At 47.0% G+C, this 24,959-nt stretch overlaps 1 protein-coding gene across 1 annotated transcript in view; it reads left to right on the forward strand.

Annotated features, from left to right (window-relative positions):
- Positions 1-24,959, forward strand: part of LOC121009217 (5'-nucleotidase domain-containing protein 2-like) — a 31,752-nt gene that overhangs the window by 5,272 nt on the left and 1,521 nt on the right. Inside the window, exons 2-13 of the mRNA XM_040442185.1 lie at positions 3,307-3,491; positions 4,180-4,254; positions 4,971-5,026; positions 5,241-5,334; positions 6,632-6,760; positions 10,739-10,799; positions 12,373-12,475; positions 14,314-14,415; positions 17,853-17,934; positions 23,264-23,350; positions 23,434-23,574; positions 23,980-24,044. Coding sequence (XP_040298119.1) covers positions 3,307-3,491; positions 4,180-4,254; positions 4,971-5,026; positions 5,241-5,334; positions 6,632-6,760; positions 10,739-10,799; positions 12,373-12,475; positions 14,314-14,415; positions 17,853-17,934; positions 23,264-23,350; positions 23,434-23,574; positions 23,980-24,044 — 1,180 coding nt within the window. The remainder of the gene's footprint in view (positions 1-3,306; positions 3,492-4,179; positions 4,255-4,970; positions 5,027-5,240; positions 5,335-6,631; positions 6,761-10,738; positions 10,800-12,372; positions 12,476-14,313; positions 14,416-17,852; positions 17,935-23,263; positions 23,351-23,433; positions 23,575-23,979; positions 24,045-24,959) is intronic.

Below are 24,959 nucleotides of genomic sequence, written 5' to 3' on the forward strand. Positions count from 1 at the left end.
GGGGAGAATGTCACAAATTTTGCAGCACAAATGGCGTGTGACAAAACTTTCAACCTGTTTATGCCACAAGTGATGTAAATGTCCTGTAACCCTTTAAAGCAGGGATCAGCAACCTTCGGCACTCCAGCTGCTGTGAAACTACACCTCCCAGCATGCTCACTTGCTGGTCTGTTTTTTTTTTTTTTTTTTTTTTTTTTAACTCCCATAGATGGAAGTGAAAGGAGGATTCTGGGAGTTGTAGTTTCAGAACAGCTGGAGTGGGTGGAGGGGTACAAACCAGGCTGGTTGTGTGTATTTATTAAACTTTGACTTTTGGGGAAAAACATCATCTTATCAGATTTCAGCAGGACTATTATTTTTTTTGTACTGATGATGTGGCAGACTGGCAGTGACGCAGGGCGATCTGTATCGCTGTGCTGCTCCTGGGAGGGCGGCTCTCCGCGTACTCGCTGTAAAAGCATGCACTGTCTGCCGATTTTAGGTGCACAACTTTTACCATTTTTCGACTGATTTCTTATAGAAAACCTGTATACTGCTGCATTCTTCATACAGGGAGAATGGTAGAAGGCCTGCAGGTCTCTCAGAGGAATCCTGTGTGATATGTGCAGATACAAATGTATCATTTGGAACAATGTTGCAGTTGCCTTTTCCCCATTTATGTGCACATTGGGGAATGCAAAGCTGGTGTGTTAAAAACAAGTCACAAGACCCTGTTTTGCAACTTAAACACTTGTGCAGCAGTTTTTCGCCATGCTGCATTTTTAAGCCAGGACGTTGCGGGAGGCCTGGCATATTCACTTACATTTACGCCAGTTTTAGGCGTAAATGACGACTAAGGCTACTTTCACACTAGCGGCAGGACGGATCCGGCAGGCTGTTCACCCTGTCGAATCCGTCCTGCCGCTATTTCGCCGGACTGCCGCTCCGTCCCCATTGACTATAATGGGGGGGGGGGGGGGGCAGAGCTCCGACGCAGCACAGCGAAAGGCTGCCGGACTAAAAGTACTGCATGTCTGACTTTTTAGTCCGGCGGCCTCTCTCTGTGCACTGCCATGCTGCCGCTAGTTTGACAGTAGCCTGAGGCTACTTTCACACTAGTGTTGCTGGATCCGGCAGCGTTTAGCAAAAACGCTTCTGTTACTGATGATATAACCGTCTGCATCCGTTATGAACGGATCCGGTTGTATTATCTTTAACATGACCAAGACGGATCCGTCATGAACTCCATTGAAAGTCGATGGGGGACGGATCTGTTTTATATTGTCAGAGAAAACGGATCCGTCCCCATTGACTTGCATTGGGGGTCATGATGGATCCGTCTTGCTCCAAATCCCAGGACTTAAAGCAAACTACAACGTGTTGCGGTTTGCTCTCCGGTCTGGGAGCGCAACCAAACGGAACACAATGCATTTTGGAGCGCTCTGTTCTGTTCAGTTTTGTCCCCATTGACGATGAATAGGGACAAAACCGAAGTGTTGGTTTCTGGTATTGAGCCCCTATGACGGACCTCAATACCGAAAACTTAAACGCTAGTCTGAAAGTAGCCTAAAATCTATTCTTTTCACGGAGAGGTGTAGATCTTCCCTTCAGACGCGTGGACCGCCTTAGATGGGCCTAATTTATGCCTCGTCCTAAATGATGTTCATTCTCCCGCAGCGCAGGAGGGAATCAAAGGCCGGCGTAAAACATTGGGGCTTTATAATAGACCCCCACTGTGTAAAAGGGTAGTGAGAAGTTGGGGGGGGCTCATACTCTCCTTCTTTACAGGATAAAAAATTGGATTAATCTCAACCCCTTGCAGGACAGATGATTTCTCCACTAATGACCCCCAGCAGTAATAATACGCACCTCATTCACTTGTACACCCAGGGACAGTCGCTCCTCTCTTGATGCAGAAGGACCTGCACTTCCAGCGTGATGATGTCACTAGTTACTCCCAGCAGTCATGGTTACGTTTTGATGCAGAAGGACCTGCACTTCCAGCGTGGTGATGTCACCAGTTACTCCCAGCAGTCATGGTTACGTTTTGATGGAGAAGGACCTACACTCCCAGCATAACGTCGCCATGCGCTACCGGCGCGATCGTTGCAGGTAAATAGCGGCATCACACTGGGAATGCAGGTCCTTCTGCATCAAGAGAGGAGAAGAAACGAGGACCGAGTTTTCCACATTATCGGGCGAAGTCCTCTTTAAACAAGTGCTTTGCCCGGTCGTCGGGTGACCTGCGGCATCTCTAGACTGGCAGATTATCAGGAAAGGGTGTTCGTAAGTAGCGTTAGCCGGGCAGTGTGAACCCGCCATACGTTGTTGTTTATGCTGTGCTCTGCCTGGCCACATGGTCCTGATTATCTTCTTGACGTACAGATTCGCGGCCCCCCTCCCCCACCGCCATGTCATTTTTGCTTTGAAAGGCTTGTGGGAGGGTGAATGGGACTCCCAGTAGTTCAAAGGAATTTCCTGCAGTCAGAATATTGTTGCTCTCCGGATTTATTTATTTTTGGGGAATCCAGCGGATTTTATTTGATTGGGATTTCCTAGTGCAGTAATTCCTGCTTGTCCCTTACTGGTCTTTAGTGGTGAGAAGTTCTCTACTGGTTTGGGAAAGAAGGTTAGGGCACTTTCACACTTGCGGCAGAGGATTCCGGCAGGCAGTTCAGTCGCCGGAACTGGCTGCCGGATCCGTCAAAACGTATGCAAACTGATGGCATTTGTCAGGATCCTGATCCGTCTCACAAATGCATTGAAATGCCGGATCCGTCTCTCCGGTGTCATCCGGAAAACAAGATCCGGCATTTATTTTTTTGCGGTCTGAGCATGTGCAGACCGCAATCCCCGATCCGTTTTGCCGGAACACTGAGGGCCAGATCCGGCACTAATACACTTCAATGGAAATTAATGCATTCCGGCAAGTGTTCAGTATTTTTGGCCGGAGAGAGAACTGCAGCATGCTGCGGTATTTTCTCCGTCCAAAAAAGGTAAAAGGGACTGAACTGAAGACATCCTGAACAGATTGCTCTCCATTCAGAATGCATTAGGATAACACTAATCCGTTTTTTTTTCCCGGTATTGAGCCCCTAGGACGGAACTCAATACCGGAAAAGAGAAACGTTAGTGTGAAAGTACCCTAAGGCTCTTTCAATCAGGCAAATGAAATGGGAGAACATTTCTCAACACATTTAAAAAAATAAAAATAAATTAAAAAAATAAATTCCCATTAAAACTTTTTTTTTTTTTTTATTCAGGAATTCCATACAATTCCTGAAAAACTCCTTTTCTCATAGTATCTGGTTTCTCTTTCATTTGCAGACCTTTTGCCTCCTGGGGTGTGTAACCTCCTGAACTCCTCCACCATGTACGCTAACAATGAAGTATGTCTGGGAGACATTGAAATTTATGGCTTTGATTATGACTATACTTTGGCACTCTACTCGAACGCTCTGCACTCCATGATCTTCAACACTGCCAGGGAAATTCTTGTGGAACAGTACAAGGTACGTTCACATCTTGCCTATAATTGCTTGCCCGCCTATGGAGGAGAACATTAGGAGAGGAATGCCAGAGGTGGTTTGGATGGATATCGATTCCAGCTCCTCCATGGAGGGTGTATGTTGGAGGTATGCATCAAGAAGATTTCCTGATGTATGCCTTAGATGGAGGCCCATAATGTGCCGCATAGGCATACATTGTCCTTTGCTGCTCACAGACCTTCCATGTTTTGAACAGTGAGAAAACAGAAGTCAAGACGACATTCTTGTGGAGGGTCTGGAGATACATTTTACAGTTTGAAGGCATCATAATGTGTACGTGTGTCCTTTCCATGTGGGAGGATGATCAGCTACCAGACACCCCTGGTTCTCCTTATCTCCAGGGAAAGTGACCTCTGGGGTTGCCAGGTTCTTGCCAAACCTTTGATCCTTTGTAGGATCTGCTGATACTTGTGGTATAAAGGTTACCATAGCCAGTAGATCAGAACGTCATCAGCTCTGTATGTCTTCATAATGTCCTTTTTGAGCTGTGATACTTAAGTTGGTGGTCGCTCTTGATGGCAACCCTCGCTCAGAACTTCCTTGTAGACCCTTTGCTTGATGTCTTTGTTGCTCAACAAAATCTGCTTGTTTCATGTGACCAAGGACGGTAGTCATTTCCACAAGTTAATACTTTTGCCTTTTTACTTCCTAGTACCCAGCGGGAATCTTGAAGTACGACTATCTGCCCAACTTTGCTGTAAGGGGCCTTCACTACGACATCAATAAGGTAATTGCAGCTCATCAGTGCGGGATGGATCCGATAAACCTGAGTGGAGCTCAGGATTTTGGAGAATAGCCAGAGGCAATGTTTGTGTTGTCTTTTGTAGCCCTGTTATATGCTACTGATGGCCACTGTCGTGATTCGGCTGATGATAACCACATGGTGCAGATTCTGGTTTCTTGCTTGACCTGTGTGTGCCATGAATTAGAGGGGTTCTCTGGAATTTTAATACGGATGGCCTATCCTCAGGATCGGTGGTGGTCTGACTCCCTGCAACCCTGCCATTTGTCTGATTAAAGAGACTGCAGCCTACTAACAGCTTATGAAGCACAGCGCCCTTCATTGTATAGTGGCTCTGTTTGGTATTGCAGCTCAGGCCCATACACTTGATTAGGACTGAGCTGCACCTAGGCCACGAGAGCGATATAGGCAACGTTACTGGCCTAGGAAGAGCCTCTTCGGACAGCTGATAGGCGATCAATATAAAAATTCTGGACAACCCCCCCTTTAACATTGAGATGCCATCTTTCCTGCTGTAGATTACGGAGGCCTGTGTATTATGGGAGGTCATTTACTTTGGACCACCCTCCCACTCATGTTCTGTCCTTTTGATTTTTTTTTTATCCCTGCCTTTTTTGGCAATCGATTATATTAACCTCTATACATAAGTGTTGTGTGTCATTTTTGTATTTGACCATTTGATACCTACTGTCTTGGCACAGGGACTGCTTATGAAGATAGATGCCTACCACTACATTGAGTTGGGCACAGTGTACAGGTAAGTGGTCAATGCTGGATCGTTTCTATGGTGGATCCTTCAATGTTCAAGGGAACACCTTTTCACATGTGCATATGAGCACGATCCCTTTCGAGGACACGCTTTGTACAGCTTTTGGATGTAGTTGGGCAGTTTGTTGCTTTTTGTGTGGTGTGTTCGCCTAACCTTTCATATTGTGACGTTAATCTTATCTGCCACCCTCCCCATTGACTAGGGGCCTCAAGCCGGTCCCAGATGAGGAGGTGATGGAGCTCTACCAGGGAACACACCACATCCCTCTTCACCAGGTCAGCGGGTTCTACGGCAAGGTAAGGACCACTGACCGGCCGGATCTTTCGACCAAGCTGTTTATTCTCCTAATCCAGGAATCGGCAACCTCTGGCTGTGGAGGAACTACAACTCCCAGAATCCCCCATTTATTTATTTTTTTACTGCTATGGGAGTTGTAGTTTCACAGCAGCTGGATTGCCAAAGTTTGCTGATCCCTGTCCTAATGTTTTCATCAGAAAAAACATGGCTGCTACAGGGGTAGATGGCAAATACTCCCTATAGAGAATTGTTATGTATGTATAGCTATTACTGATGAATTTTAATTCTTTTGGTGCATATGAATTTTGTTTGCATTTTTGTATCCAAAGTCATGGATCCAGTAGAAGTAGGTCACTCAAATTTTGTGGGGTTTTGAGTCCCTTAAAAAGTACTAATATAGGCGTTCAGCCATATTGAACTCTAAAGACCTGGTCCTTATTTCACCCCATTATCTGTGGTCGGGGAAGCCCTCATACACCTTAGGCCAGGGTTGGGAAACCTGTGGCTCTCCAGCTGTTGCAAAATTTCAACTCCCATCATTCCCCAACAGCCTGTAGCTATCGGGGCAGGGGGGGAGTTGTAGTTTTGCCCCACAGGTTGGAGAGCCCTGCATTAGATGGTTGGTAGTTTTGGCTGATGTTGCTCTTATCTGTATGGCCAGCTTTGTAATTCTGCTTTGTGCAATTGTTTAGTTATTCCTCCTAGAAATGTATGGATAGATTGAGAGCAGGGTGATCGGGCACACCCTTTTGATAATGGCATCAGCTTAATCATCCATCTTCAGTAGATATAACATAGGGATTGGAGTCTAAGAAAATATTCTCCAGAATTATTGTATATTTACCAAAACGGACATGTCAGAAGAGGTGACAGGTCCTCATTGAATGGTTGAAACTTTCTATACCAAGCAGTCTCTTTCCACTGCCCTGGGCAGCCTTGGACACCTGGGCATCCATTGATAATGGTGGTCTTGTTTGAAATGAAAAATCTGAAAAGACCACTCTGTCCTGCGAAAATTAACTTTTGGTAGGACAGCCAGCATGTGTCCAATGTGGGCCACCAAGGATGGAGAAAATACCGTAGGTGTCATTATGGCTCTTGGACAGATGTTCAATATTTTTAGTGGTCCAGGAATAAGAACTTCATAGTCTTCATTAGAAACCAACCCAAAGGCATTAGATGCCACTGACTCATTTCGGAACTCCTGTGCCCAACACATAAATTACATTGTAGGGTTTCTGACATGTATGGTCGTCTTACCGGTTAGTTCTGACCCAGTGATGTCTCTTCTACTAGGGTCCTGCTGTTAAACAGTACATGGACATCTTCTCTCTGCCAGAGATGAACCTCTTGGCCGTGGCCAATGACTTTTTCATCAGCAATGAGATTGATTATGATCCTGTCCATCTCTACAAGGACGTCACAGTAAGTATCTCTCATTGAATCAATTTTAATGTCTACCTCTTATCAGAGTTTGTTTCGTCCCCCAGACAACTGTTTCATATTTATGGTCATCACACAAATGGAGTAGTAGATACAGTGCTCCATCAGTCCCATTAAAGTGAATGGAGCGGTGGACTGGCACGTGCACTGCCGCTCCATTCTAAGGTGGCACCCATGGACCTTGCATTCTTGGAATTGCTGGTTGGAGCACCTAAGATCCAATATTTATCGCTTATCTTATGTATGAGTGGTAAATACTTTTCATAAAGGGGATGAGATGATCCTTTGTTCTAGTGGTGGTCCACCTACTGATATAGATGATGCTCAATCAGTCCCATGAAATTGAATGTAGAGGTGGACTCCCAGCAATCCTGAGAACAAGGGTGGTCCTCTGGTTCAGCTCTCTGTATGGTGCAGTAGTAGACATGGTGGTCCACCACTCAATTCACTTCTACAGGACTGACATAGACATTGTGCCATCAGTCCCACAGATGTGAATGTAGAGGTGGACTCCCAGCAATCCCAACAACAAGGGGTCCTCAAGTTCATCTTAGTATGGAGCAGTAGTTCAAGTCCTTGTCCACCACTCCGTTTACTTCTACAGGACTGACGTAGCCGGTGCGCCATCAATCCCATAGTGTGCATACTGGTCTACTACTCCATTCACTTCTAACTTTACATTCAGAGCGGGGACTTGGGGACCCCTTGTTCTTGGGACTCCCAGTAGTGTAAACCCCCCTCCATGATCCGATTTTTGTATCCCCCCTAACCTGTGGATCAGTGATAATTAGGGCCCATTCACACGTCCGCAATTCTGTTCCGCATTTTGCCGAACGGAATTGCGGACCCATTCATTTCTATGGGGCCGCACAATGTGCTGCCCGGATTCGGAAATGCGAACCCGCACTTCCGGGTCCGCGTTTCAGTTCCCGAAAAAAAAAAAATAGAACATACCCTATTCTTGTCCGCTATTGCGGACAAGAACAGGCATATTCTATTAGTGCCGGCGATGTGTGGTCCGAAAAATGCGGAACGCACATTGCCGGTGTCCGTGTCTTTGTGGCTCCGTAAAACAGACGTGTGAATGGACCCCTATGGTGGGTTAGCTCAGTTTCAGTGGTGACGGTCAAGTATTTCTTTGTATATTTTGTAAAGTAATGAGATCAGTGTCTGTGTTTTGCACAAAGGAGAGAGGGTTGATTGAACCCCCCTTTTTTTTTTTTTTTTTTTTTTGCCAAAAAAGAAAAAAAAAAACTGACTCAAACCAGCGTAGACTGGAAACCAGTGCTGAGGTGGCAAGGGTTTTGAGGAAGCTTCTTGTGCTTGTTTTGGTTTGCTGCGCGCCCCCTCCCTCTCCCCGCAGTATTTGTGCAGGTTACTGTGCCTCAGCCTGACGAGAACATTTTGTGCCAGAACGTGAGGCGTGTGATGTAACCGTCCCACAGATGTTTATTATCTCACCAGTAAGAGGAGACTTTCCCCCCCGTCAGCGAGGGGGTGGGGGTCTGGGAAGAAGGGTGGCCTGTTGATAAGAGGAAATCCTGCGCAAGCATGGCTCTGTGTTTTGTGTGCGTATGTGAATATACAATTTATATTCTGTTTGTGTCTTTATACTATTTTATATATTCGTGCATTGCAATCTGCAAGCTTCTGCCTGTATGCGATGCTCTGCAGAGCAGTCGTACATTCAGTAATCTTTCCATGAACCTCCTGAGGGATTTGCCTGGGGTAGAGATAATCCCTGACCCTGCCCTTACCTTGCAGCTGCCACAGGAGATCTAGTGTCACGTTCTTCTCACACCTGTGTGTTTGCCCTAAAAAGTCATCGTGCTGGAGGCTCAATGGAGCAGAACACAATGGGTTACAGTTAATTAAGCAAGGAGGTGATTTATGGGTGTGATCTCCAGGTCGGAGCGTTTGGCTGTAGATCTTGGTCCATGGTGACCTGTCTGGTATGTTCTTCAGCTTGTTTCTGCTATTGTCCACTTTGGCTCGGCTCTTTATGCAACTGCTGTGCCCTCTCCGCTGTGACTGATGGCACCAGGCAGTGTAAACGTCATCACAGCTGACCCAATCAGTCACCGTGCAGGGGGCGTGGCAGTTGCAGAGAGAGCAGAGCCTCTAGGTGTAAAGGTAACGCCCCCGTTGCTCCTAGAGGCTCATTTACATATATTAAAACACAATTTTTCTCAGCAATGCGGACACATATGAACATGGGACCAACACAGATGTCTTCAGCTGCCAAGTACAATGCAACAGGTCAGCCAGTGTCATAGGTACAAAACTGCTGACAGATGCCCTTTTAAATATCTGGAAAAGTGAAACCTGGATTAGTTGCTAGAGACAGACCAGCCATGAGGTCCCCTGTGCTCAGGCTACTTTCACACTTGCAGCAGCACGGATCCGACAGGCTGTTCACCCTGTCTGATCCGTCCTTCCACTATTTTGCTGTGCCGCTATTTTGCTTATTGACTATAATGGGGACCGTCACGGCGAAAGGCCGCCGGACTAAAAGTCCTGTATGTCCGACTTTTTAGTCTGGTGGCCTCTCACCGCGAACTGCCGTGCTGCGCCCGAGCTCCGCCCCGTCCCAATTATAGTCAATGGGGACTGAGCGGTGGTCCGGCGGCACGGCGAAATAGCGGAAGGACTGATCCGACAGTGTGAACAGCCTGTCGGATCCGTCCTGCCGCAAGTGTGAAAGTAGCCTTAAGATTCCGGCAATCCAGACGCAAACTGATGGCATTTGTCAGACAGATCCGGATGCGGATCCGTCTGACAAATGCATTGAAATACCGGATCCGTCTCTCCGGTTTCATCCGCACATGTCCAGACCGGAAAGCCGGATCCGTTTTGGCCGGAACACTTAATGCTGGATCCAGCACTAATACACTTCAATGTAAATTTAATACCGACCCGGCAAGCGATCAGTATTTCTGGCCAGAGAAAAAACTACAGCATGCTGCAGTATTTTCTCCGTCCAAAAAAACGTAAGAGGGACTGAACTGATACATGCTGAACGGATTGCTCTCCATTCAGAATGCATTAGGATAAAACTGATCAGTTTTTTTTCCGGTATTGAGCCCCTAGGACGGAACTCGATACCGGAAAACAAAAAACGCCAGTGTGAAAGTACCCTTAGACAGCGTCAAGAGGGGGATCCTATCATGGATACCACAATACGTGACTACTTACTTGATCTTCTGGGCAGGGGCCCAAGAGCTTCTTGTAAGGAACCCAACATTAAAGGCGCAGACTTTTTAAGGATGTAAACATGGGGTGCGGGATAATAAGTTGTGTTGTCCACGTCTATTTTGAGCAAACGGGAAGCATCTTGGAAGGAACATAAAGGTTCTCGTTGTGGTGTTTAGTCGTTGGGGAAAGGGCCGGGTTTGTGTCTGTAAGGCATTTGCAGAGCACGGACCCGATCTTCGGGTCCGCCGCTCCGCAAAAGATAGAACATGTCCTATTCTTGTCCGCAGCTGCGGACAAGAATAGGCATTTCTATAGGGGTGCCGGGCGGGTGTGTTGCGGATCCGTGTGAATGGAGCCTTACACTGCAAAGTCGCTGAAAAGTGGAAAAAGCTCCCTGTGGGGCGGTTTCGTGTCCAGGAATTGACAATATTAGGAATTAATTCCATTTGGGGGTCTCCTGTTTTAGGTGGCAAAAAACACAGCTTTATAAAACTGCCTGCATCTGGTGCGAACGTTGGGTCGCCCCAGGTCCATCTGGTGTATCTAATGTATCTCATCATGCCAAAATATAACCTGTATTAGAGGGCTGTCAGGCACCAGTCTACGCCATACCCTTTTTTATTTTTTTATTTAAATTATTTCTTTAATTTTTACTTTTCAATTATTTTATTTTTTGAGATCTCCAACCTGCGCCCCTTCAGATGCGTAAGGAGCCCGCGCTCTAGTCCTCCGCTGTGTAACGGGCTTTGCACTTGTCTCTTGCAGGATGCCATCCGCGATGTCCACGTTAAGGGATTGATGTACAAGTGGATCATGCAGGATCTCGGTGAGTGACTAATAATTTAAAGTGGTTGCAAATGACCTGCCTGATCTGGTAAAGTAGGACATGGCCAGTACCGATATAGCAGAGCTAAATTTGGCAGGTAACTCTTTGCCGGCTTGGCATATAATTTCCAGGATGCTCCCACCCCCAAGGAGTATGTAGCGTTTGTTGTTTTATATCTCTGGTGGTTTTGATGCTTTGTAGTCCGTAGTTGCTGTAAAGGAAATCGTCCCTCCATGCAATGGCTTCCTGGTGAGCTTAAACAGCTGCAGTGTAAAGCATGGAGAGGGTCAGAGCAGGAGGTGAATTTCGTCTGGTCTCGGTAACCGGAAAATGTTCAAGAACTCAATAGATCTCGACTTTGAGGTCATGCTATAGGATAAACTGCCCTATGGAGAACTAACCATTGCATGTGGCAACAAGTCACATCTAGCAAACACGGCTCTGCTACATACGCTCGTTTGTTTTGCCTCAAGCGAAACCAATCCTTGTGCTTGTGTTCATGTCTCTTAAGTATTGTAGATCTCGACTTTGAGGTCATGCCACAGGATAACCTGCAGCCCTATGTAAAACCAATGATCGCACATACCACCAGAACCACATCTGGAAAACACAGCTCTGCTACATCCACTCTTGGGTTTTTGCCTCTAGCGAAACCAATCCTTGTGCTTGTTTTCATGTCTCTGTAGGCCGCCAATGTCTCGGGCATTGTTGGGTGGGGGTGAGGAATGTCCGCTAAATCCTTCCAACAATGCCCCTTTTCAGGAGCACATGAACGTAACCTCCTTTGCCTGATCCTCACAAGGGTCACTCATTAATCCTGAGGCTAAACTTGTCGTCGCCTCTAAGGGTCACTAATACACCCAGACTAAAAGTTTGTTTTCCTGCATTCTTGCATGTTTGGATATCCACTCCCCACCCCGTACATCACATGTCGGCACTGAGTGATGGCCTCAGTGTAAGGGTCCATTCACACATCCGTAATTTGGGTCCGCATTCGTTCCACAATTTGCTGACCCATTCACTTATAATGGGGCTGGAACGGATGCGAATCCGCATTTTTGGGATCCATTTTTTTCGGGATCCGCAATTCCGTTCCTGAAAAAAAAAAAAATAGAACATGTCCTATTCTTGTCCGCAATTGCGGACCAGAAAAGGCATTTTCTATTAGTGTCTGTGATGTGCGGTCCGCAAATTGCGGATCACACATTGCAGGTGTCCGTGTTTTGCGGATCCGCAAAACCCTTATGGACGTGTGAATGGACCCTAAGGATGTGACTCTGGGGAGCTCTGCAGTCACATCTTCCCGCTCCTCTGGTACTAATGAGCGCTTCCATAATAAGTGCTCATTGGTATTCGTCCCATAAGATGCAGTGACACCCCCCCCCCCCTAAAGTGTGTCTTATGGGGTGAAAAATACAGTAAACTGGTTGTCGCCCACCTTTCCGAAACTACTAAACGCAATTTTGCAACTTTTTGGAGATGGACTCGTTCTAGTGTGTGTTTTTTGTTTTCCTGGAAATTCTGTTTCTGTGCATGTAAATGAAATCTAAAATCCAACCTTTCATGTTTCTAGAAAAATACATCCTTCGCGGGGACGAGACATACGCGGTCCTGCACCGCTTGGCAAGTCAGGGCCGTAAACTTTTCCTAATCACGAACAGTCCTTTCAGTTTTGTGTAAGTTGATGTCTCTCACGTTGCATTGCTAGGAAATCTTAGTTGGGCTACATGCACACGACAGTGCCGTTTTTTTGCGGTCTGCAAACCATGGATTCACAAAAAACAGAAGCCGCCCGTGTGCCTTCCGCAATTTACGGAACGGGCGGCCATTGATATAACTGCATATTCTTGTCCGTTTTGCGGACAAGAATAGGACATGTTATATATATTTTTTTTTTTGCGGGGCCACTGAACGGTGCAACGGATGCGGACAGCACACAGAGTGCTGTCCACATCTTTTGCGGCCCAATTGAAGTGAATGGGTCCGCATCCGAGCTGCAAAAACGGCGGCTCGGATGCGGACCCAAACAGTCGTGTGCATGAGGCCTTAACCGGTATGTTCCTCCTGAGAAAGCACAATGTTGGGGAATCTGTAGGTTTTTGGGGGGCACCCACTAAATGGCCAATCTGATTATGGCGCTGTATGCTGGCAGAAGCCGTTGGCCCCCAGGCATTAGCCTAGAGAATTCTGATATATTGTGTGTGTGTGTGTGTGTGTGTGTGTGTGTGTGTGTGTGTGTGTGTGTGTGTGTGTGTGTGTGTATATATATATATTATATTTTGTCCATCTCACTGAGGTGGTCGCACATGCGCAGTTTAAATCTTTAACTGCTGCTCCGTCATCCTGTCGGACCCCCATAAACAGTAAGAGATGGTATATCCTAGCGAACTGCCCTTATTTAATACCATTGGAATGCTCCTTTTAAGATTTAAAGGGTTGTTCCCATCTTTGACATTGGGGGCTCATTGCTAGGATATGCCCCCACTGTCTGTCTGATAGGTGCATCTATACTTAGAACGGAGCCTGCAAAGTCCTGGAGGGCGCACCGGCCGTTCTCCACTCATTTGTATGGGAACTAAGTCCTATTGAAATGATGGTGAAGCGCACCACACAAGCGTGGCCGCCGCTCCATTCACTTCTATAGGGCTAAGGGTACTTTCACACTTGCGGCAGGACGGATCCGACAGGCTGTTCACCATGTCCGATCCGTCCTTCCGCTATTTCGCCGTGCCGCTGGACCGCCGCTCTGTCCCCATTGACTATAATGGGGGGTGGAGCTCCGGCGCAGCACGGCGAAAGCCGCCGGACTAAAGTCCTGCATGTCTGACTTTTTAGTCCGGCGGCTCTCGCCGTGCTGCGCCGGAGCTCCGCCCACGTCCCCATTATAGTCAATGGTGGCGGTCCGGCAGCACGGCGAAATAGCGGAAGGACGGATCCGACAGGGTGAACAGCCTGTCGGATCCGTCCTGCCGCAAGTGTGAAAGTAGCCTTATGGAAATAGACAAGCCAGTGCTTGGCTAATTTCGGCACTCTCTTAGGAATGAATGGAGTGCGTCCTCTGGCACTTTGCAGGTACTAGAGGCGGCACCTATCAGGACATTGGATACCCCCCAAAGTCTAAGATGGAAATACCCCTTTAAGACAAACTGCACGCGGTATGGTGTTTTTTCTTGAAAAAGTTTCCATTGCAAAATAGCTTTTCGTGCAGACATGTGATTTTTGTGTCGTTAAGGCTACATGCACACGAACATGGTTTGGTTCCGCATCCGAGACGCATTTTTTGCGGCTCGGGTGCAGACCCATTCACTTCAATGGGGCCGCAAAAGATGCAGACAGCACTCCGTGTGTTGTCCGCATCCATTGCTCCGTTCCCTAGCCCCGCAAAAAAATAGAACATGTCCTATTGTCTGTTTTGCAGACAAGGACAGGCATTGTTACAATGGATCCGCAAAACGCATAGTGTCATGTGCATGTAGCCTAATCCTGAATAATAATCCATTCTCCTCCCGCGCAGAGACAAGGGGATGAAGTACATGGTGGGCAAGGACTGGAGGGACTTCTTTGATGTTGTGATTGTGCAAGCAGACAAACCCCATTTCTTCAACGACTGCATCAAGTAAGTTTCCATTGAGTGAGAAGGTCGTGAAACCACTGAGGTTTAAGACCCCATTCACACTGCCGTGTTTTTGGTCCGCGTCCGATCCACAAAAAATGAGGATCGTATGGGGCTGCAAAAAAATGGTTACAGTACACTGTGTGCTGTCCGCGTCTGTGTTCTCCCGTCCTGCAAAAAAGTGAGATCATGTCCTATTGTCAGTTTTGGGATGCACGCCGCCAGTATCCGCAGTTTGCGGTCGTGTGCATGCGGTGTAACTCTCATAGCCAGCATTGGGTGAAAAAATGATCAGACTCGGTACAATTTTGCTCTTGCTTAACAGGTTTTTCCGGTTAAAGCAAATAAAGCCTATTTATTGTAAGAACTTCTCCTCCGTTCTTCACGCTGCTTGCAATCAGTGAATATGAACCATCTTGGTTCACTGTCAGGGAATGGAAACATGCCCTGGGCATGTGACGGAAACACAGGGGCACGGTTTGTTACTGTACACACCAGAGATTTTCTCTGGAAGTGACCCATGGAGTGTCCCATTCAATGTCTGAAAGCAGAGTTCTTAGGAAAAACAAGAACAATTGGTGCACGTCGTGTATTAGGATATTGCAGACGCTCTCTTGTCATACAGTGATTTTAATTTTTTTCCCTGGCAACCAAATATCCCTTCCCCTCCACTTGCCTGACCTGGGGGAAAAAATTCTAATACAGGTTCCCGCATAGTCCTCTCACCCGGCAGGGGTGCACAGAGTGAACTAGGTGCACTTATCTACTCATTTTTCTTCAGAATGAAGGGGATTGCTAAGTGATCATTACATTCAGCTGAGCGAGCCCTACAAGGCATGGTGTCTGGTGAATTTCCTCGTGAGATTCCCTTTTTAAATGGGATCTGTGTAATGCCTGTTTTCACCTCTGGGGGCACTGTAGGGAAATTGAGCACTATTTATTTTTTTGAGTTCCCATGCAGAATACTGCCGATTGCTGGGTCTCCTAGTGCTAGAGATGAGCGAATCAATTCATATCCTCAAGCAGAGGTCTGTACCTGCAACGGGGGGGGGGGCCCCTGAAGCTGAGTTGGGGGCTCCTATTGCACATCCGCAGACCAGGGAACGTGTACAGGACAGTCCCAGTATGTGGAAATAATGGCAGAGGTTTATACCGTAACCTCAACGTTTGCAGTTTATGCCGCTGAATCAGACAGTGATAAAGTTACCCATATGGCTACCTCTGATATCCCTCTGTGAATGGACGTCTGACACCATCAGCACAGAGCACGCCAGATACCAGCGAGCCATGCAAGTAACAGTAAGCGGGGAAATAAAGCGGAGTTTTTTACGTTGTTTGTCAGTACAAGAGATTTAACCCCTAATGCATATCTGATCCTTTCTCACTGCAGCTTTGATGCTTGGAAAGGGGATTATATGCCTACAAGGGGGGGGGGGGGGGGGTTGCCTGCAAAGATTCATACAAGTCTTCCACCTGAAACGGGGTGTCCCCAAAGCTGAGTGCTGCAGGGCCGCACATCTCGAGCACGGCCCTGACCGTCTAGCGCCAGTGCTGCCCTGTCGAGTAGCAGAAGTGTAGCAGTGCATGCTACTCGGATCAGTGGTGAAAGCGTGAAATGGTCAGGGTCAGCTAAGGCTACTCTCATCCATTCCGGCAGGCTGTTCTCCAGATCGTCACTGACAGATGCAATCTGGATGCCCTATTATCTATAATGCATATTGCCGATTCTCTGCCAGATCAGCCTCAACTTTGCGGGCACCCTGTCTCAGTTGTCGCTGTCCCCGAAAGGATCAAATATGCACTAGGAGTTAAAAGGACGATGGTGGCATAGCACTAGGAGTTGGAACCCACACCTCTCTTGAACAAAGTCCCCAAAGTGAACGAGAGCGCTTGTGCGGTTGCCCTCCGTTCATTTCAAAGGGAGATCCAAATATAGGTGAAAACAGTGACCGGTGAACACGCTATTCACTTTTGGGGGGGGGGGCTCATTCTAGAGATAGATGGGGACCGGCAGTACTACCCTAGCGATATGCCACCAATGGCTGAGTTGACCCAACCCCTTTAAGGGTACTTTCACACTTGCGTTAGAGGATTCCGGCAGGCAGTTCCATTGCTGGAACTGCCTTCCGGATCCGGAAATCCATATGTAAACGGATAGCATTTGTTTCCGGATGCAAATCCGTCTGACAAATGCATTGTAATACTGGATCCGTTTCTCCCGTGTCATCCAGAAAAACAGATCTGGTATTTTATTTAATTTTTTTGCATTTTTAAAGGTCTGCGCATGACCATGAAACCGGATCCGTTTTTCCGGAATACTTGATGTCGGATCCGGCATTAATGCATTTCAATGGAAATTAATGGCGGATCCAGCATTCCGGCAAGTGTTCCGGAATTTTGGCCGGGGAAAATGCTGCAGTATTTTCTCCGGCCAAATACCGTAAGAGGGACTGAACTGAAGACCTCCAGATTACTCTCCATTCAGAATGCATTAGGATTAAACTGATCAGTTCTTTTCCTGTATTGAGCCCCTAGGATGGAACTCAATACCAGAAAAGTTTAACACTAGTGTGAAAGTACCCTTAGCCTCTTGGACAGACTAGTAAACTACGTAAATCCCTGTTTTATTTCCCTGGTCTGATGCACGCTTACTGTTACATGACTCATCGGTATTTGTCAAGCTCAGTGCTGATGTCAGATGTATATTCACTGATGGATAGCAGAGCTAGTTGTTTGGGTAACTTGCATCACTGTCTGGTTCAGTTGCATAAACTGCAAATGTGAGGTTACGGTATAACGTCTGTGACCATTTCCACATTCTGGGACTGTCCGGTATATATTACTGCGCGCTCCCTAATCTGAGGTTGTGCAATGGGAGCTGCTGACTCAGCAGAATGACCCATCTGTGCCAGGCATTATCCTATTAAATGACTACCCAGCGCCGTGCCAGGCCTCCGCACTCTCTGGGCAGCATCTCAGGACTTGTTTCACCGCTGTGCCAGAAGACGGCTGTCTGACTGTTAGGCCGGGTTCACATCACCCTTTCGTTTTCCGTCTGAAGAGCAGAAAAAGAAAAACGGATCCTGTATTTTAGCATCTGTTTTAGGTTACTTTCACACTTGTTGTTTTCCGACAGACTATCTCAATGCCGGGGGAAAAAAAGCATTCCGTTTTTTTTAGACAGAAGAAAAGGTCCTCTGTGCAGGCCTTTTTTGTTCCCTTTTTTTGTTCTGCTTCTTTGAGGGATCAGAAGGACTGAAAATGAAGCTGTGATGTGAACCCGGCCTTAGACGGATTCAGCTCCTCCAGGTTTAGGACGGGTTTCCTGCTCGCATCTTCATCGCTCGTAGTCTAGACGGCAGGGGAAATGGCAGCGCTATAATAAGGAGTGAATATGGTTTCCCTGTGGAGCTAAAATTAAGCCCTATTGTTTTGTGTAGGCCCTTCCGACGAGTGGACGGGAATGGAGACCTGAAGTGGGACAGGATTACCAAACTGGAGAAGGGGGAAGTCTACAAACAGGTACGGTTTAAAGGGTTTGTGCCAGAAAAAATATTCTACGTTTTACAAACCAGCACCTGAATAATTTAGTAATTGCATGTAATTAAAAATGTTGTATAGCTACGGAGTTATTCAATAAAATGTATCTGTATAGCGCCACCTGCTGCTGGTTCTCTTCCCTATTTCTCTGTTCCACCTTGCAATGGTGGTCGCACATGCTCAGGTTAAATCTTCAAATGCCACCAGCCTTATCTTCTGTTACAAGCTGTGGCAGTTAAAGCGAGAGCCACAGCAGGAAGGACATTCCCCCCCTGAGAAAGGACACCCCCACCCCCTCACCTGAGCTGCAGCAGAAAGGACACCCCTCACCTGAGCTGCAGCAGAAAGGACACCCCCACCTAAAGCTAGAAGAGCAATGAATGGGGAGATCTCTGGATCCATGTGAGGTGCAGGGCTGGTTCTGGCTTTGTTAGGAAGAAGTTTTCATGTTCTACATGTTTAATTTTACATTTATTATCTTTTTAAACCTCAATCATGGCATAAGTCCTTTGTGTATTGGTTAGTTGGGTTAACCATTTGTTTTCTGACTGGTGGCTGTTCGACACCCTGCACCCCCCCCCCCCCCCCAGTCAGCGTCACAGTAAGGGTTAATGCGCACAAACGTATTTTTTCTTTCAGTCTCCAGTTTTGTTTTTGTTTTTTTGCAGACTGTATGCGGAACCATTTATTTCAATGGGTCAGCAAAAAAACGGAAGTTACTGTGTGCATTCCGGGTCTATGTCCATTCCGCTAAAACATAGAACATTATTGTCCGCGTCACGGACAAGGATAGTACAGTTCTATAAAGGGCCAGCTGTTCCGTTCTGCAAAATACAGAATTCACACGGACGTCATCCGTATTTTTTGCGGACCGCAAAATACATACGGTTGTGTGCATGAGGCCTAAAGCTGAGTTCACATCACGGTTTAGTTTTCCATTCTTATGATCTGTCAGAAGAGCAAAACACAAAAAAAGGGATCCTGTTGCAACAGTTGAGACTCATGCACACAAATGGTGTTTGTTTTATTTTTTTCGGTCCATATGCGGAACCATTTTCTTCACTGGGGCCACACAAAAAAACGCAAATGACTCGGTGTGCATTCAGTTTCCGTATGTCCGTTCCACAAACAAGTAGAACATGTCCTATTATTGTACGCAAGCTGCTCCGTTCCGCAAAATACAGAATGCACACTGACGTCATCTGTGTTTTGTGGAACGCAAAATTCATATGGTCGTATGCATAGGATATGTGTTTTATTTTATTTTTTTGTTTTTTTATTTTTTTCTCCTTCTGACGGATGAGAATAACAGCTAAAAACACGCTGTAAAACGCTCAGGTGTGAACCTGGCCTTAGGGACCGCTGTAGTCGGCCCCCTCCATTCACCTTCTTTTTGCAGTTCAGACAGACTTGCAAAAGGCATTAGGATTTATCCGAGCGGCTATTCGGCACCCGGTGATACGGACGGGTTACTATAGGAGCAGTAAACCCTTAATAATCTGCACGGCCTCAGTGAATGCTCCCATTCATTAGCACACAAGTGCGAAGTCTCATGTCCGCTCCACTGCGCCGGGTGAAGCGACGGCTCCGTCACATCACAATCTAAACTGCGGCTGCTATTTTGGCAGCGGGGTGTCCTCTGGGTGTATGTCTCCTTCCTGCTCCTCTGTGCATACGTGGATGTGCTGGTGTGCGTCCTGCAGTCGGTCTGTATATTACAGGATGTGTTGCCGCTCTTGGGATTAACAGATCAGAGAGGTTTTGGCCACACTCCAGGCCTACAGACCCAACCCCAGGCACTGTGGTCAGCAACATTGGTGAATGGCTGAGCGTTATGAGAACTACCCTATTCAAGTGCTGCAGTTACCAGGCCTGGCCACTACTCGGTGGGTGGCGCTGTGTAGTTCCAGTGCCAGGTTGGGAAAGGATCGATGGGGGGGACCAAGAGTCAGACCCCCCCCCCCCCCCCACAAATTTGATACTGATGACCTAGCTTAGGGGTAGGCAACCTCTGTCACTCTAGCTGTTGGTAAAATACAACTCCCAGCATGCATACTTCCTCCGCTCTTCTCAGAACTCTCATGGAAATGAATGGAGCATGCTGGGCATTGTAGTTTCATGACGGCTGGAGTGCCAAAGGTTGCTGACCCTTGACCTAGCCTTGAGGGTAGGTTATCAGTTGGTTGTGGGAAAACACTGAAGGGTTTGTATCGCGAAACACACATTCTCTAGTTTGCAAACCAGAACTTAGATCTGAATACTTTTGTAATTGAGTATAATTAAAAATTTTGTATAGCCACTGAGCTATTCAATAAAATGGATCTGTATAGCGCCACCTGCTGGCTGTTCATTTATTTTTGTCCATCTCACGGAGTTGGTCGCACGTGCTCAGCTGTATGTTCTGTTAGAAGCTGTGGCAGTTACAGGGAGAGAGCTGCAGCAGAAAGGACACTCTCCCTAATTTGCCCGACTGAAGATAATCTAGCAGAGCAATGAATGAGGAGATCTCTGGATCCATGTGAGGTACAGGGCTGGTTCTAGATTTGTTAGAAAGAGATTGTCATGTACTATATGATGTCTGATTTACATTTTTACATCCATCATGGCAGAACCCCTTTAAGTAGCCATTCCCTAATTTACCCCGGTCGTTGCCCCATTTGCTGTGGTCCTCAGGATCACTGCAAATATTTATAGGGCGGTCAGGGGGTAGTTGTTGGCCCCTTTCTATTCCATACCACCCAGATGCTGTGCCATCTTCTCAGTGTGTAGTGGTGGATATGCTGGTGGCGCAGTTCCTGAAATCAATGGTGTATAGATGGGATCACGGCAGATTCATAGCGGTCACCAGACTCGCACACTTTGAATATTTCTAATAGATGCCTTGGATTCCGCCCCTTCCCCATTTAAAGGGGCATCATGGTTCCTTTAGAGGTCCCTGCAGTCTTTAAAGGGAACCGGTCATCAGCTTTATGCTGACCTCACTGAGTGACAGAAATGCTGATCTCAGCGATGTGTCACTCATGAGCTAAAGGTAAGTGGTTGCCGAGAATCAGCATCATAATCATTGCAGCCCAGGCCTTGAAAAGAGTCCTGGTTATTCCTAACCTCCTGCTCTCTCGCCCCTCTGCTGATGGTTGGCAGTTCACATCAGCGCTAGTATTTCCATACTTGTGCTCAGTTGTGGGGAAGAAGAACACAATGATGGGAGTGCTGGATCTAATAGTTGTCCCTCTAGTATAACGCACCCCATTGACTACACTAGTGTCTGTTCCGTTTCCGTTCAGAGTCCACTCTTTTTTAGTCCTGTGCGCAGGACTCTTTTTGTCTGCTGCTTTGGATGGAATATGTGATGAAGGCCCTGAACTGAGCCTTTGGTGGAGGTGAGAACAAGTCAAAAAGCCTTCATAAGTGATCTAATTTTCAGAACTGGATCAGTCCTTGTGACTTTAGGCTGTACATGGGTGTGCCAGGAATTCGGTTGGCCGGCCCCTTGTTTTGCTGACACGGTTGATGACTTTGGAATTTCTCATACAGCTCAGGCAGGTTCTTCGCTCCCTCTCTGTCTGCAGAACATTGCGTCACTTTATTTACCCGGTCTTGACATGCCCCTCCGTCTGTCAAGTGACTGCTGAGTGATTGTATAGCGCTTGTTTATGCAAATGCATAGGCTGAAGCCTTCAGGGTGGGGGGCAGGCGCAGGCTGGCCTTTTCTCTGCTGTCTTTTCCTATCATTGCCCATGCAGGCTACGTGATCCCAGAAGAGGCTAGCAGAACAAAAGGCGTGTTTGAAATGCAGCTGCCTATGAACTTGAGCTTCGACGTACCTAGACACCCCTTACCCTATATAAGATGTGCAAAGTGTTGGCTGCTCAGTTACGTTAAATACCAATTATATTGAGTTGTGTTTATTGATTTTTAGAATTAGATTCTCCTACACACAACCGTACTAGGGTGCTTTCACACATTGTGCAGCGTCCACCTTCTTGGTGCGTACGTCAGACGTATCCATAGGCCCCCCAATCACTTGACAAAGTCCTAAAGCGTCCCTATTGGGCTTGTACACATTGATATACCTTTTTTTTTTTTTTTTTTTTTTTTTTTTTTTTTTCCTGTATGGAATAATGCATTCCTGCTGTGCTATTCCATACAAAGTCATCCAGCAAAAAAGCTACAGAGCAGTATGTTTTATTTGGGAGCCTATGGGTGACTGATGCTTCCAATAGACCAGTGTTTCCCAACCAGTGTGCCTCCAGCTGTTGCAAAACTACAACTCCCAGCATGCCCGCACAGCCAAAGGCTCTCCGGGCATGCTGGGAGTTGTAGTTTTGCAACACCTGGAGGCACACTGGTTGGGAAACACTGCAATAGACAATGCAAAGGGCCAGGTGAACGCACCCTTATGGATCTGTATTGTACCAATCTTTTGCGGTGCCCCTAGAAGTCTACAGGCCGTTTATAATGCAGGAAAAAAAGTAGTATGAGCCATTGATGTCCATATCTCCTCTATGGTGCCGTAGATATTCACCGATCAGTGTATGGAGTGACCCCTGGGCCATACAGGGTCTCCATTATGGAAATGGCTCTGGATTTGCTGAGGCTTTGCAATGGGGACCTCAGCTGAAGAGGGACAACCCCCACTTCTCCTTACTCTTGTGGGCACCTGGCTTTGTCATGCAGTAGAAGGGTTGGTGACCCACCAATTTTAGTCAAGGATGCCAAGAGGAGGAAGATGGCGGCAGCTGGCACCCAAATCCCTGGTTGCAGAGAAGCTTCTGCTTGAAGGTTATCTAATATTTACTAGCAGATTTGCAGTTTATTTCTTTCCTCCCGGTCTCCTTATCTTCTAGTCTTGGAAGCGCGCACAGGATTCGGCCTGTAGAGCTGGATATGCTTGAAAGATATTCCGCCTCTATTAAAGGGTTTTACAAAGTGCAGGAAGGAAATTCTTCAGCGAGCATCTTGTGCAATAGTCAAGAGGATGCCGTCTCATAGGAAGCCCGAGGAGCTCAGAATGGGGCCTGTGCCGAGGAGACTTAGAAAAGACTTAGAAAAGTCTTAGAAAAGTAGACTTAGAAAAGCTGCTTATTTGTAACCTGGGAATAGGTTTTCTCGTGAAAAACCTCATTATTCTGTAATGGCTCTGCTGTCCTAATTGCTTACATTGCTGAGCAGCTCGGTGTGAGAGTGGCCACAGGGTGATTGACAGCTCTACAGGTCTTAGGATTATAGGAGCGGTTTAGAGAATTCTTGTTACTGGCTTCCAGATCATTTTCTGTATTTTATTCCCGTACATGTCTTTTCTGTCCTCCAGGGTAACCTATTTGACTTCCTTCGGCTGACGGGATGGCGGGGTTCCAAGGTGCTGTACTTTGGTGATCACCTCTACAGTGACCTGGCAGTAAGTGGCCTTTTGCTCCTCTATGCAGGAGGGTCTAGAGACCCTATGATTGTGACATAACATCTAGAATTGTGCCCTTGCAGGACCTGATGCTTCGTCATGGATGGAGGACGGGGGCGATCGTGCCCGAGTTAGAGACTGAAACCAAAATTGTCAATACAGAGCAGTACTCTCAGTCCTTGACTTGGATGCAGGCGCTTACTGGGCTGCTGGAGCGTATGCAGGTAAGCGAGGTCCAACTAATGTAGTATTTTGTGACTCCCATGACCCACCACCGCTGCTGTCATGCATCTGTTCAGCCTTACATTTCAATGAATTGCTATTCTTTTGGACCGAGATTATCGCAGACCATGAACAGCTTCTCCGATCACCACGCAGGGATGCTGTTCAGGTCCTGAGAGTGCAGCGCTCCCATTGCCAATTGACCATGACATCTGAGGGGGTTAAATGTTTGCAATCGGCGTTATCGTCGATCGCAAACATTTAACCCCAGGTGTACGCTGCTTGAAACAGCAGAAACCCAGGACCACCAGGCCTACCTTCTGCCGTACACGTATGGCGGCGGTCAGGAAGGGGTTAAATAAGCTCAAGATCCACCCAACATTAATCACTATTCTTCTTCTTAACAGAATTTCCGTGACCCCGAGTCTCAGCAGATCCTACAAGACTGGATGAAGGAGAGACAGGAGCTCAGGTACTGATCCCGGAGTCTACAAATGTAACGGCATGGAATCGGCAGCTTGAATAAAGGGATTCTCCGTTTTTGGGTCCAAACGGACACCACTAGAGGGCGCTCACTGCTTAAAGTGAATCTCTCCCCAGTGACCTACCTGTCCAGCTATTTGCATGGATGCATAGCTGTGGTTCACCTGATTTAAAACACTATTTTTCTTTTTGTTGATTCAAGGCTTTGCTCCCAAGTTATACTTTTTCTTAATATGCAAATTAGGCGGTCTCCATTGCTCTTGTTGCACCCAAGCTCGGCTCCTTTCTGTGGCTAGCCCCTACCTTGCTGCTTTGCCTCTGCCTGGCCTGGTCAGTCAAAGCAGCAGGGGAGAGGCTGGCCACAGAAAGGAGCGGAGCTTGGGTGCACCAAGAGCAACGGCGGTGATCTCATTGCACTAAATGCCTAATTTTGCATATTAGGAAAGTGTCATAATTGAGCCAGATGAACCACAGCTTTTGTGTATGCAAACAGTTGGAGAGGGAGGTTGCTGGTGACAGATTCCCTTACATGTGTTGAGGACCATGTATAATGTGCAGTTAGCTCCCCCTAGTGGTGACAGATTATTTCCAACTATGAGCAATGTAGCAGTAGAATAGAGCCTGGACTGCTGTATAGATACTTACTAATTTATTGGAACAGTATGTGAGCTCAGAGGGGTCTGCTCTATGCCATCCATATCTGCTGATGTGACATCCTCCATATATTGTGTATATTATGATCAGATGCGGTCCTATTCATTTCAATGGCCCTGCAAAAAACTGAACATGTCCAATTTGCGGCCAAGAATAGGCAGTTGTAGCAGTGCGGGACCTGCAGAAGGGGCTGGTATCTGTGTTTTTGTTGATCCCGGTCCACAAAAACACGGATACAGATGTTAAACCT

Source organism: Bufo bufo, chromosome 8 (genome assembly GCF_905171765.1).
Source record: "Bufo bufo chromosome 8, aBufBuf1.1, whole genome shotgun sequence".
In the NCBI taxonomy this organism is placed as follows: Eukaryota; Metazoa; Chordata; class Amphibia; order Anura; family Bufonidae; genus Bufo; species Bufo bufo.